At 43.4% G+C, this 13,965-nt stretch overlaps 6 protein-coding genes across 6 annotated transcripts; 2 read left to right on the top strand and 4 right to left on the bottom strand.

Annotated features, from left to right (window-relative positions):
• Positions 1 to 441: 441 nt before the first annotated feature.
• O0I10_009287 (uncharacterized protein) lies at positions 442 to 1,302 on the top strand (the record flags this gene model as incomplete). The annotated part of the gene is made up of 5 exons (XM_058489282.1): positions 442 to 637; positions 700 to 842; positions 905 to 1,007; positions 1,065 to 1,105; positions 1,177 to 1,302. The coding sequence occupies 5 exons, from the start codon at positions 442 to 444 to the stop codon at positions 1,300 to 1,302; spliced, it is 609 nt and encodes a 202-aa protein (XP_058339993.1).
• A 129-nt stretch (positions 1,303 to 1,431) lies between these two features.
• Positions 1,432 to 3,346, bottom strand: O0I10_009286 (uncharacterized protein; the record flags this gene model as incomplete). The annotated part of the gene is made up of 3 exons (XM_058489281.1): positions 1,432 to 2,912; positions 2,973 to 3,036; positions 3,098 to 3,346. 3 exons carry the CDS (start codon positions 3,344 to 3,346, stop codon positions 1,432 to 1,434), a joined length of 1,794 nt encoding a protein of 597 aa, XP_058339992.1.
• A 506-nt stretch (positions 3,347 to 3,852) lies between these two features.
• Positions 3,853 to 4,657, bottom strand: O0I10_009285 (uncharacterized protein; the record flags this gene model as incomplete). Its single annotated transcript, XM_058489280.1, has 3 exons — positions 3,853 to 4,134; positions 4,196 to 4,293; positions 4,363 to 4,657. 3 exons carry the CDS (start codon positions 4,655 to 4,657, stop codon positions 3,853 to 3,855), a joined length of 675 nt encoding a protein of 224 aa, XP_058339991.1.
• Positions 4,658 to 6,149: 1,492 nt separating this feature from the next.
• O0I10_009284 (uncharacterized protein) lies at positions 6,150 to 8,158 on the top strand (the record flags this gene model as incomplete). Its single annotated transcript, XM_058489279.1, has 4 exons — positions 6,150 to 6,216; positions 6,281 to 6,512; positions 6,575 to 6,661; positions 6,727 to 8,158. The coding sequence occupies 4 exons, from the start codon at positions 6,150 to 6,152 to the stop codon at positions 8,156 to 8,158; spliced, it is 1,818 nt and encodes a 605-aa protein (XP_058339990.1).
• Positions 8,159 to 8,243: 85 nt separating this feature from the next.
• On the bottom strand, positions 8,244 to 9,217 carry O0I10_009283 (uncharacterized protein; the record flags this gene model as incomplete). The annotated part of the gene is made up of 4 exons (XM_058489278.1): positions 8,244 to 8,522; positions 8,589 to 8,726; positions 8,798 to 9,061; positions 9,146 to 9,217. The coding sequence occupies 4 exons, from the start codon at positions 9,215 to 9,217 to the stop codon at positions 8,244 to 8,246; spliced, it is 753 nt and encodes a 250-aa protein (XP_058339989.1).
• Positions 9,218 to 9,788: 571 nt separating this feature from the next.
• O0I10_009282 (uncharacterized protein) lies at positions 9,789 to 13,725 on the bottom strand (the record flags this gene model as incomplete). The annotated part of the gene is made up of 11 exons (XM_058489277.1): positions 9,789 to 9,980; positions 10,054 to 10,202; positions 10,276 to 10,404; positions 10,480 to 11,010; positions 11,077 to 11,482; positions 11,544 to 11,711; positions 11,777 to 12,049; positions 12,127 to 12,426; positions 12,505 to 12,720; positions 12,776 to 13,210; positions 13,282 to 13,725. The coding sequence occupies 11 exons, from the start codon at positions 13,723 to 13,725 to the stop codon at positions 9,789 to 9,791; spliced, it is 3,243 nt and encodes a 1,080-aa protein (XP_058339988.1).
• Between the last annotated feature and the right edge of the window lie 240 nt (positions 13,726 to 13,965).

Here is a 13,965-nt window from a genome sequence, read left to right as displayed (position 1 = left end):
CCCACACGCACGCACTGGCCACCATCACTCTCCTCTCTCTCACACACATAAAAAGTCGGTGTATGTAACTTTACATAAGACATAGTCAATCATAGGGAAATGATAATAGTCGGCTTTCTGGAACACACAAGGAATGCTACCATGTGGCATGTTACATTTTCATTTCATTTACATTTGAAAACGTTTGTTGTTGTAGTATCCTTCATAATGAAACAACAACAACAGCGCCACATTTGTCTTTAGGGAGAGAGAGAGAGAGAGAGCAACAACAATGATAAACTCTCTCCCTTCTTCCCCAACACCCCAATTCGGTTGTCTCGTCAACAGGTTGTCTTGGTAGTACTACAATGACATCAAATTATGAAGCGTGGACTTGATGATGATGACGTCCCTTTGTGATCGGGAACAAATCCGAATACCCAGCGCTTAATGCTCCCGTTTATGGCTTCTCCTTCTACCAAACAGCACCATTCACCCCCACAACAACAAAAAGAAGCTCGACTGCTAGGCAGCCAAGACCTTTTAACTTATTACAACCTTATACCCATCTACGACAAATATGTCAGACCATACCCACCACCCGATCGAGGTGCTTCTCTTGATCAAACGCTTCAACCTTATACTGCCGACTTGCCTGGTAATCCTCCTCCTCCATTCACACTCGTCTCTCTCCATCCAAACTGATCCCATTCCATTTAGGCAAAACCACTGTTGAACCTGATGGCTTTTTATTCAATCTCTTACGCGATCCTCAAGTGCCAGAAAATGGTCCTCCCATCAAACCATTCGATGCTGATGTGCTACGTGAAGCCTACTCATTGAAGCCCGGTCCTATTCCTGGTGTAAGTGATACATCCTACTTGGGGCCTATCTATTATACGTGAACACTCAACAATGCATGTAGTTTGATGCATCTATTCTTGGTACCAATGATGGATCCTCTTCAGGAGCAAATACAGGTCAATATCTAAGTGCGGCGGATAAGGATGTCTATGGAACATCAGCAGGTAATGGAAGAAAAGGGGTCATTGTTTAGGATGACATGGAGACTAAGATGGACATAGGCGAGGGCGATACAAGTGGAGAGAAGAAGCACAAGAAAAAGGTAAGGCAATGGGGCAAATCACGTTGTTTTCTATCAGGTTGTATCCATGCATCCCTTCTTTTTTCCTATAGAAAAAGAAACGAAAACATAGTCATGAACATGAAGATGATGGCCATTCACACAGCGAGCACAAAAAGAAAAAGAAACGTAAAAAACAATCATCCGGTGATCAGCAAGAGCAAGCTCATCCAATGTAAATGTATCATTCTTCTTATTATCATCAATAAAGTATTTGCGATTTGGATATTCTTATACACTTTTATCATCATCATCATCCATAAAGTGGTGGGTATGTTTATACATATATGTATTGTTACAAAGGTATGCTATTGAGTGCTATTGTATCGTTGAGCAAGGGACTGCTTTTCTTCATCGGCTGTGGGATATCGTGAGGAAGAAGATGTACTCGTGGGTTGAGGAGGAGGAGGAATACGGAATCCACCGGCATCCACACGTTGTCGTTGTTGATATTGTTGTTGGAATTGAGCATATGGAATTTGAGGAGGTGCTTGACGTTGATGTCGAGATACTTGGCGATAAAGCTGGGAATAATTGTGTTGATAATAGTTGGGTGCTGTTGATGCTTGTGAATACATTGAGCCTGTTGGATATCTCCAGGGACCTGCAGGTTGACTCATGGATGGTTGTTGTTGTTGTGGAGACCCGTAGCCTGAAGGTTGTTGTTGTTGTTGTTGAAGTTCTTGATGCACAGGTTGGGGTGATTGACTATAAGCAAGTCCAAGCACATGTTGTGGAACGCTGCTTGCTCGAGAGGGTGGTTGAAGCTGTTGTGCGTTTTCTTCTTCGGATTCATCCAAATATTTATCTTGACTAGGACGCGTTTCCATGACAGGTGCTGAAGGCGTTTCATCCTCTGGTTGTTGTTGTTCGGGAGCTGGAGATGCATTATCAGTCAAAGTAACGGGTGTATGAGGTCGATCATGAGCCAAAGGGTGTTTGTTGGCAATCGTCGGATCAATCACTGGTGGTTCATCGGAGTTCATTGGTGAATAAGGTACATCCTCTTCAGTAGCCGTGTAAGCAGGTGGAGGTCCATAAAGATCCAATTGATCATAATCAATGTCCTTTTCATCACCCGTCTTCAAGTCACCGGTCGTAGCACCAATAGCTGCTGCTCTTTCGGATGCAGCTTCAGCAGCCTTGCTATTGTTTTCTCGTGGTGGTAATTCAGGTGCCGGTGATGATGATGATGCTGCTGTTGTTGTTGCTAATCCTCCTGCAGCTGCAGCTGCAGCAGATGATGATGATGATGCTCCTCCTTCATCTTCGCCATGAGGTGGCAATGATATCGAACTTTCATCTCCTGTTGTAGCCAATCCTTCTGCCAAAGTAGGTCTTTCCAAGCCTTCAGCAGGCTCCCATGTTTCCAATGCCATCAACGCATCCGCCAAAATTTGTGCAGCTTGTTGACCCTTGTCGTAAGGACGTCGATGTTCTTCTCCTGCTGGTGTAGGTTCAATATCCACAAGATCCACAATGTATTTGCCAAATCCAGCAATGATAGCTTGCTTCTCGGCCATTTCATGCATGGCATTGAATCGTAAATAGAACGCTTCACGCAAAGCGAATCGCTTGAAATCGCTCATCTCCATCTCAATATCATGCGTGTCCTTTTCCAATGACTTGAGTTCCCGGGTGAATTCACGCAGCTTGGGTGATTTGGAATTGGATCGATTCAGCGTACCAATACGTCCTTGCAAGGCCCGTTTCTTCTCACGAATATCAGTCAAACGATCCTCACGTTCACGAATAGCTTTGATAGCGCGTCGATATTGCTGGTATTTTGCTGTAATAGATAAAGATCAATCTTTTGGTCATACTTGAATCGTGTTGCTGTGTACGTTACCTGCATACGCTTCTTCGATCTCTGTTTGCTTACGCAACAAGATAAGAAGCTTGTTCCCAATATCCTATTCGCGTATATCGTCATAAGTAACATGCCCCTGTTTTCGCGTCTAATCATTCACCTACCTCCAAGTCCTTGTTTTCCTTTGCCTTTTCGCCTGAACACTCTTCTCTGATCCAAGCCTCCATAGCCTTGTTGGTCTCCGAGTGATGGTAGGCAAGCATACGCATGACATACAACTCATTACGTTCTTCGAAAATCCACTGGGAAAGCGTCTTGGTGTCTTGTTTTTGTAAGGGGTTTTTGCGTGCCAAGTGAGAATAGGCCTCATTGGTGAGTTTGCCGAGAGAGAATTGCAGGTCTTTGAAATTCATGGTCGTTGCAAGGAAATGCAGTTGTGTGTCAACGGGAAGAAGAAGCAGCTGCAGCAGCAAGCAAGTGATGATCGGGCTTATAGCTTTCGTGTTGCCAAGCATTACCCTTTTCGGACACGATACCGACCTAATTTATTTTTATCCATTTGACATCATCTTCATTATGCTGCTTATCATCCATACCCATCGCATCGAACAAGCCAAAGTAGTAGCACATGTAGGGATGACAGTGATCAATAAACACCATCATTGTTTTCCTTATTTCAAATGACTCGGCTATTACGGATCTCTATTATACATACATACATCATGGCTCAATCAAGAAATGAAGTACAAAGAGATGCTCATGGTGGATGTACCTTGAAACAATGAGGCCCGGGGATCCAATTTGACAATGCATGATGCTTTTCAGGTTCCTCCATTCATGCTGTTGTTTATACACCTTCATATTAATCAAAGCATGCTCTCATGAAGAAGGCTTTATACCAATATCAACTTGCTGGTCTTTATTCGCTTACAGCTGATTCTACAGCAGGTTCAACGACCTTTTTCTTCTCCTCCTCATTATCACTAGACGACTCCTCGTTTGGTGAATCATCACTGCTGCTGCTGCTGCTGCTGCTGCTTTCCTTCGTATCACCATCGGCTGCCGGTGCTTGTTGATCCAATTGTTGTTGAAATTCGGGTGGGACAAATGCACCACGTTCACCCCCTGCAAAATACTTGGACCAAGGATTCTGCACAATCATGAATGGCACCGATTCATACACACAATGGGTTGAAGTTCCCTTATCAAGCATTGTTGGTAAGCATCTCTCTCTTACTAATTCAAAACCTGGACATACTTACTGGATAATTGACCATGATACGATAATGATAGTAGCCTGTCACGTCTTCGATATGAAGAGGGAACATCACCTCGCCTCGGTTACCATTCGTATATAGATCTAATAGAAGAATACGTAGACGTCTTAGCAAATGGTATCCATGCAAGTCTACTTCAATAACACACTTACTGATGTTTTGTCCAATGACGTATTGGTTGTGCTGGGTGCTGTTGAGAATGCGAATACGTGTAATGATATCAGGGGAATGGGGAATGCCAGCATCCAATTCCCATTTTAATTCTTGAACAGAGCCCGCTTCGAATACGAGACCAGGGAAAGTGGGGTACGTGATACGGAAGCCAACACAATAATCGGGATTGACACGTGGCGGGTTGTATCCATATTGCATGAGCGCTTCACCAATCTCTTCTCGTGGTTCGATCACATTAGCCCATGCTAGAGAACCCAGTAGACTGGTCAACATGAAACAAAAAATACTGGCACGCATCGTAAGATAATGATAATAACGTCGTCGTGTTGTCAAAAGTTTATCATGCCAGTCGGCCTAATGTTTATAAAGCTTGATGATTGCATTTACAACTACGAGTGCCGCGTTTTGCAATTTCTCGTTCCACTGTCATGTTGGACCATCTTTAAACGAGAGCATAAAGTACATCACATACCGCACTTGTCCTGGTCTTTAATATGAACATTTCCTTGTAGACATGCTCTTGATGCATGATTTTCTGCATTGTTGTGCAAGTACCTGGTTTTGATATTATCCCTGCAACCTCCCCCTATGTGAATGTACACATTGACAACAAGCATTTATCGAGAATGTATTTATACTCAAAAACTTGGCTAACGACGATGATGCGCTGTGATTGCGATCCTAGAAGTCATAGGAGGGAAGTTTAGAGTCACTCGAATTGAGGAGGTTCATTTATGACCTCCCTCTCTTTGACTTTTGGGTGCATTGCTCTCACAAAGATACCATACTGGCTTATCCCAATCACGGCCTTACATAAGATCACGCTTCATAAGATGCATGTTCAAGCTTGAAACTGCTCCTCAATAAGCGTTGTGGAGGAGATGGTTTCTTCACGTTAGTAAAATGCTTGCGATCTTTAAGGTAATCACACCAACAGCCATGAGCTCTTAATATCTACAAGCGATTTGAGCTTATGAACCATTACCTTTGCATCAAGATCAAGCTGATCACTCAATGGTTGCCAGCATTCATTTTAATAAGACTACGCACGAATCATTGGATCCAAAAGATCTTTATCAAGATAGGTTAAACCACGTCTTTGTGGTGGTATGTAGCACACCCGCAGCAAACTACTAGGATACCCTTGTTGTTGTTGACCAAAGAAGCAATAAGCAATAGGCGTCTCCCTTTATGGCTTGTCATGTTCATTTGCCCTATTGTCCAACATCATATCATCGGCCAATTCGGCTATATTTGGCATGCACAGCCTCGTCGATCCCTTTTAACATGTTCCTGGGATTCGAATGTATCGGATCGAGGCATGCAATTTTGTATGACAACCTTCTAGAAAGTGTAGCGACCCATCGCTGAGTATAGGTTTGGGTCATGGCATGCCTTTCTTAATATGGTGAGCAGCCACATTTGCATCTGCCGAGTAGAATGCAGATTGAGATGTACCAACCCAGAATGGTAAATAAAGACTCGGGCGCAGTGCAGATCAATTTATGGTCCTCTTGACAGATCAGCGTCCTCTTACACAATAATTCGAAGCGGTAAGGAGCCGTTTTCATTTTTAATTTCAAAGTCGCACAAGATCTACTCACTACCACTACTGCATGTATAAAAGCTATCATCGCCTTTTGTTTTCTCTCTCTCTTTCTCGTCGTTTTCATTACATCTCGATTCATCACATTCCTTTTTGTTTGACTTCTTCGGTGTTGTTGTTGTTGTTGCATTACACTCATTTTCTTTTTGGGACATCATCATGACCACCAAAGATCGTTTAGAAAAGGTCGAATTGTTTGACCGTGACCCATCCACTTCATCTTATGGTAAGACAACAACAGCGATCATACACCATGGATGATGAAGCATTTCTAATACTATTCGCTTTAGCCCGCAGCGACGTTAAAAACTCCAAAGCAAGCTCAGCGAGCCGTGCTAGTGTATACATCGTACCTGCATTTAGCTTTGCAGTGAGCTGTGCCTTGATTGGTATTGCTATCTACGTTTACGAAACGGCCAATGGTCAATCTTCGAATTATACCATGGCCAATATGCGTGTGCCCACTGTCATTTCTTTGTTGATGACCATTGCTAATGTTTTCATGATGGGTGGTATTACACGGTGAGTATGCAGTAAATCTTTTAAAAGGCATTCCACCAACTCACATGTTTTCGTTTCAAAAGCGCTATTTCCGAATACAAATGGGTGACATTGCAAAACGATGGCGGTAGACTTTCCATGATTGATGTATATGATGCATGCACACGAGGGTGAGTTTTGAGTGATTCATCCATGTTTTTTATTTCTAATGATGGCTGTTGTTGTATGTACATAGCATTGGTGATATTGCCAAGGTGGTGACTTCGTTGCGTTTTGATATGGTGATCATTCCTGCCATCTTGCTACAACTTGGATTGATGGCAGTGGGTCCTGCATCACAAGAAATCCTTACGCATGCCAATATTGAAACCTGTGACAATCAAACTGGTATCTACTATTCCAATGTTACGGGTGCTGATCTTGCCAACCTTGCCTCAACGGGTGATATTGGATCGCTTACGGGCTTAAAGCAAGACTACTTGGTGCGTACGGCGTTTTCACAATCGGCCTTGGGTTTTATGGCACAGCCATTTTACGAGTGCAAGGTTGGATCTTTGAACTGCACATTTGATGACATTGAACTCTTTTCGACGACATTTGAATGCAAAGAAGGATCACTCAATACTGAGATTGTCAACGTTGCCACCAACAAAGTCACCACGCTGGGCGATTACTATGGCTTTAACAAAACCGATTCCATCTTTGGCCCTATGGTGGATGTGCCTAGCACTTTTTATGCAGGATCCATGCAGGGTCGTACCTATTTTGATCTCTACAATCGCACGGACAACACCTCTTCCATCAGCACTTATGATCCCTCATTGCGACAATTATTCGGTGACCAAACGGTGGTCTTTGTCTTGAACGAAAATGCCACTTTTGGTGTCTATATCGAAAACAATGCTATACCTCAAGTGCGCGAATGTACGCTCCGCAGCAATTACAACGTCTCATCCCTTGTTCACAAGGCCGATAAACTCAAATTCTACAAGTCAGAGACACGACCTTTGAATCTTGATTACGATTTATTGTCCAACAACACGTATTGGTCATCTGAATTATGGCCGAATCGTCTCCCACTCAATGCCTATGCCCTACAATTGACGGTGATGCGATTTTTGTGTGACCAAAAGTCATTCAAGAGAATCATTGGCGATTGGTATACTTATAGCCAAAACCCCAACGACACCAATCCTCTTGAGAGCTTTTTGAGACAATCGCTACAAAATGTTGATTTATCGCTTACGTTCTCGCTTCCTTATAGCCCTATCTTTTCCATGAAGGGGCAACGGTGTTACATCTCGGACAACGTGTACATGATCAACCCTGCAGCGTACTATGCGGTCACCTTGTCATTGCTGATACCTCTGCTTTGGTGGGCCACCGTATGGGTGATCAGCTTACGCCACACAAACGGCGTGTCACGTGGCAACTCGCAAATCGCCCTTTTGGTCACTGGATTGACACAATCGATCCGACAGCAGTTTCAAGGCATGTCACATGCTGGTCATAATGAGCTTTTTGAAAAGGCAAATGACATCCAAGTCGTCTTTGGCGAAACAAGAACGGCTGATGCTACTGCTGAAGGTCGTATAGGTCATGTTGCCTTTGGCGCGGTGGGCGAAATTGATCCCATTCATCGTTCACGACGTCGCATGTCCATGTAGAATTAGTAAATTTCAATCATCCATTCATGTATATCATTCATTTCAAGTAATTCATAATATAGTATATTTGTGAAAGGTATCAATGTTAATGGAAAGAAGAAGGGGATATCAATGCACGCTTTTCATCGGTCAATGAAAGCGTCAAACTATGTTTTGAATGGGATGATGGGGCAAACAGTGTTTTTTCAAGCTCATTGTTCTTCTTCCCATGATCGCCAGCAGAGCCACTCAAATGGGCTGCACGTGGTTCATCAATTTGTAGAGGAATGCTGATGAAGTCTTTGGAGTGATATTGTAGTTTTGAAAAGCATGCGTTGCCATGGTGATCGGTGAAACGGTGATCGTCAATTTCAATGAGAATGACCTAGGAGCCATCATGTTGTTGTCAGTGAGATGAATCCATACGACGTACATGGAGTAAAACACCTACATAGCAGGAGGACGAAGACATGCCAACATCAGGATGGTATCTGCCAACATTGTTTCGTTTGCCAAATCGGTAATGGATGCCTCGCGTATTCTCAGTTGCATTGATTGTATTACATGCATGTAGAACGGCACGTTCAAACTACAAGAGAAAAAGTCACATCATCATCATCATCATCAGCTGATGGATCGATCTAGAAGTAATGCTCATACCCTAACACGTATAACACGGCAATGCCAATACAATGAAACGGCTGAAGCGACCATGAGGAATGGAGCCAAGAGGATCACAGGCAAAGTGAGATCGTCGTGATGGTGCCGTTTCAAGGTTTCGGTGAGTGCATACACTGCCAAAGCAATAAGGGCCCATGCAATCCACAATCCACTGAGACACGTGGCTTTGTTTCCTGGACGACGATGATGGGCAATTGCATTGTTGATCTGATGCATGGCCATGCGGAAATCTTGCATTGATAGCTACATAATATTTATAGAGTCAGATCCATCGTGCATGCATCATTTTGATTGTACTACTACACCACAAACGTAAACAACACGTACATAGCCTTGAAGTTCAAAAGTGTATTGCTCGTCAAATCGATTGTTGATAAAGCCTATTTGAACAGTCTTCATGCTGGAGGATGTTGGTGAATGGCTGATGATGCTAAGTTGTAAGGAATGGTGATGGGCTTGGGTTTCAAGAAAACGAGTGTAATGGGGATTTCAGTGAAAGCGATAATACAGCGTGCGGTGCAAGTGTGGGGCTGAAGATTGAACAAAGAGCTATGTAGCTGCTTGGTCTATATATAACGTAAATGGGGTAAGCGAGAAAAGGAGGTGATCATCGACTCTAGGTAGAAAGGGAGGCTTCATTGTAAAAGAATGAAAAAGGAGCATTCAAACTTAATACTTCGTAGTCGTTGATAAGAACAATGAGTGCCTTTAGAAGTAACAAGTGTCATGTTGTGTAGCTTCCATAATCCAACTACTGCCTTGGGCTTTCGATTCTCGCACCAAAACTTGAAGTTTTCTTAATCCAACAAAGGACATCCCGTATGATAACAGCAACGGTCAAATACAACTGCCAGAGAAGACTAAGGTATGTTACAACATCCATTGCAAAAGACATTGAGATGGTGGGTATAGGTGACTACGACGACTGATAATAATAATACTGATGATAGTGGTGGTGGTGGTGGTGTCATTAAGATGATAATAAAGCGGGAGGTGCACTTTTGCGGGAGGATACAATGGGATCAAGACGAAAGATGTATTGAACGCAATCGTTGCTTGGGTCGGTCATGGCGCCGAATATAAAGGGTACCTTGGATCGATAAAGATGATGGGACGTGAGGCATTTGATGTTCTTTCCTCGTATCACTTGCACAAGCTCGCCCTGAATATAGCAAGATGAGCATTCTACGGAGCTTCCCATCAGCTGGAAACCAAACAAGGAAATAGGAATTTACCGTAAAAATGTCACGGATCTCGATGAAATTAGGTTCAAAGGCCAAAAGGTATGGATAGCTGAAAATAAACGATTCAGGTGTCCCTTTCCACTCGATCAAAAACTCGGGTCGTGCACGATTTCCTTGGCCATCAATGTAGAATGCGAATTCTAAACGTGTGGATTTAGCTTACTACTATGACGACATCATGATGTGCCCCCACCCCACCAGCTAAAAACTAACCATCGTAGCATACAATGTGTTGTGCATCGGGTGTACGAAAGAAATTGATACGTTTTGGTATTGTTCTTAGTTGATCTCTTTCACGAATAGTAATGAAGGATAATAAAGGATCATTGTAATTCAACAAACCTAAACATGTCACGCCGCATAATCAGCCATCCATATGTGTGTAGTAGTAGTGGTATGTACAAGTGTTGGACTTACTCATGGGCATGATACTTTTGGGGTCGCGTATACTGAGAATGATAATGCCGCGTGGTGTGGTGACAAACATCTTGGTATTCGACAATTCAATATCCCATATCTCGCTTGGCACATGATACTCGCCAAATTTCTTCAAAGGTAGATCCAAAGGATTAGGTACACGACCTGCCCGTTTCTGCTTTTTGCTGTAGTCTTCCAATTTTTGTGGCTCGTAGACGACGATGCGTGAGGAAAAAGTGCCCTTTGGGATGCACACCAACGTTGTTCCAAGACAATGACCCACATGAAAGAAAGGAACAGAGGATTGGATTTGCTTTCGGCGCTTATCGCATCCAACGCTATTGTTCACCACCTGCAAAGCATATTCCCAAAGGGTCCGATCCGCCAACACCAGTAGCTTTTGTGCCCCTTCCAAGACCTCAATTTGTGATACGCGTTCCACAGCCAGGATTTTGTGTGAGACACTTGCTGGTTCATTATGACCCACAAAGACACCGGCGCTGGTTGCCAGAACGTATTGACGGCCATCATCTACATGCATACATACATACATCTATGTGTCAGTTTTCTTCCATTCCCCACAATGATGCAACATACTAAACGTAACCATATGGTTGGCCTTGTCGGTGATGTAGATTTCGGATTCCTTAATAGCTGGGATAGAGTTGAAAACAGCTGTAGATCGGATCATGGATGATTGGAGCTCGTGGATCTTATCAAGCCATGGTTTACGTGCAGGGGCTGAAGGTGAGAAGAGCGTAAAACTTCCGGATCCTCGACGACCCATATGATGGAACGTAATTGGATACGCGTGTTGATTGGCATAGGTCTTTAGGCTTGAATGGCGTCGATACATGGCACTGGGACGATGATTGATGATAGGATGATGAGCCATGTGAGGTCCAATGCTTGCAGCTATACCACCAGGTAAAACGGGTAAAACGGGTGCTGCAGGCTGTTTTGGTTCGGTCGTTGATACACTGAGCCATATGATAGATATAGGCTAATCATCCTCATCATGGTCAGCTACATGGTTGCCATGGCAACAACAACAATCCACTTACACGACGTTGGATAATATAATGTGGTACTCCATGTTGCACCTTGATTCGAGCAATCAATAAATAATTGTCCAAAAGGATCACTTGGTATTCTGTGGAACCAGGATTGGGAGATTTGGTGAGTCGATCCTCTTTGACAATCCTGCGTTCGGGATCAAGGAGATGGAGATCCTAGTAATACGATGATTTTAGTATGCATGATGATGATGATGATGATGCTCATTTGTTCACTTTACCACTTTATCTACTGGGTTCTTGAAACGAAGATGGGCATTGATCCTTTGCAAGTCGAATCGATTCTTGCTCTCTCCTGTTCTTGTATTCATTCTCCAAAGCGTGCTGCGTATACGTGCCAAGGCTTTTGGGATGGTGACTTGATCTGGGTGATCGCATGGTGTGTATTTGAGGATCTCGTCAAGGAGCAGCGTGTATCGTCCTAGCCGTGTTGTGGGTTGGGATAAATAGCCATTCAGTTGTAATCTTCGAGACGCTGGGTGATCTTCAGTTGCCTGGTTAAATCACATGGGGATGATCATGGTTATTTTTGGTGTACCAAACATACATGGCGTTTCACACAAACACATACCACAACAAAATTAGAGAAAGCTATGTTTGTCATTCGCTCATGCTCCAAGATAAATCTGGCTTGATATCGACTTGCTCCATAATCAACAAAGAGATCAAAATAGTCTGCGAATTCCAATACGATATCACCGATCTCTTCCACGATGCATCGTTCTCGTTGTCGATCTTGAAGTGAAGCAAGGAATTGGACATGCACTTGATAAATGGCCATGATATTGGAGAATACATTTTGGATGAAGGTATGCCGCCTGCCATAATCCGGAATGATAGATTCGGAATGACTGAGAGGTTCAATCCACATCTATTATAGTAGGGGGACAAAGAAGCTATTTAGGAAATGAAACGAGCAACAGAGCATATTTATAGTACAATGACTTGCCTCATTCACATATTCCATGGTGCGAACAAAGTTATCCTCGGTGAAAATCAGCTCAAAAATGGCCTCTTGACGCTTCCATTCAGCGGTTGATATCGATTGTCGAACATGGGGGTCCACAGTGTCAATCCATAGTTCACGTGGTCGTTGATATTGAAGTGAGCTGGCAGAAAGAGAGGATCGTTCCAAATTTGAACTATTCTGATCCCGTTCTTGTCGCTTTAAAGGGGGTTGCTTAGTATCCAGAGTCAAAGAGCATCGGTAATCTACTTACTGTGAGAGCTAGGCGTTTTGGACATAGATAGCTGTAGCAAGGTGATTCATCAAACATGCATGCTGGAGTATAGCAACGTGTCAAATCAACGAATACGCCGCTAGGAAAGTCATAGTTGGTTGCTGCTGTTGCTTCAATACCACCATGATCATCAAATAAACCTGTTGTTGTTGTTGCTTCATCATAGAATGGATCATCAGTTGTTGTGGGTGTTGGAGTTCGTGTAGTAGTAGCGGGTGGTATTTCAGGTGATTCGCTGTCTCGAGTATTCGTTGGCACAAGAACTCGATCGTTGAATTGATAGATTTCTGAAGGGGAATCAACCAAGTGCCGCTCATACGCCACATCGTGAAATAAATGCTGACTGTCAAGTGCTCGGCCCACTCGTACCGCCAAGTGCCGATCTTTTGAACAAATGATAGCAAGGATCTTATCCTACAATGATAATAAACTCCCAAAGTTAGCATACAAAAGGATCCAGAATACCATCATGATCGATTCCATACAACACCATCTTGTCCAGTGAACGTATTTTTGTATTCGATCCCATCCTTTTCACGATCATTGAGGATGATACGCCGTCTCAGCTCATTCGCCACATAAGAAAGTAGCCCTGGATACGCATTGATGCCATATGTATTCGATGGTTGCGAGGATGAAGATGAAGTTGTTGTAGTATCAGGTTCAGGTTGTTGACCCCTGAGGAACGAGTTGGAAGGTTGTTGCATATCGGTGCGAGAACAAGGAGGTGTCGGCATAGCAAAAGAGCTGCTGCTGCGTGACGATGACCCATTGTGCTTACTGTTGCGCACACGATGCTGCAATGATGTCGTAGAGTGATGAGAACAGTTCGAGTTCGAGGAATGGTGGTCATTGGAAGGTGTTGGGTTGAAGCATCTTGAAAGTCGAGGAGGTGTTACAGGGAAGACCTGGCGGCGTAGGTTGGTCATGCTCGGCAAGATATATCCCGAAAATGTACACCTGTAAATGATCTATACAAGTTGTAGTAGTAGGACAACAGCAATAATAGAAATAATAAGTAGTAATGGATGAGAAGAAGAAAAAGAAAGAAAAAAATGCATGTGTGCGTGTGTGTATGTGTGTGTGCTTGTCTCAGCCTCGTCGTCGTCGTCGTCAGCAGCAGCAGCAGCAGCAACATGCAAACAGTCTATGCACCTTATTATGCATCT

This window comes from Lichtheimia ornata (genome assembly GCF_029851405.1).
Source record: "Lichtheimia ornata isolate CBS 291.66 chromosome Unknown scaffold00053, whole genome shotgun sequence".
Lineage (NCBI taxonomy): Eukaryota > Fungi > Mucoromycota > Mucoromycetes > Mucorales > Lichtheimiaceae > Lichtheimia > Lichtheimia ornata.
Note: the sequence above shows the minus strand (reverse complement) of the source record. Positions and strands in the feature narration are given on the sequence as shown.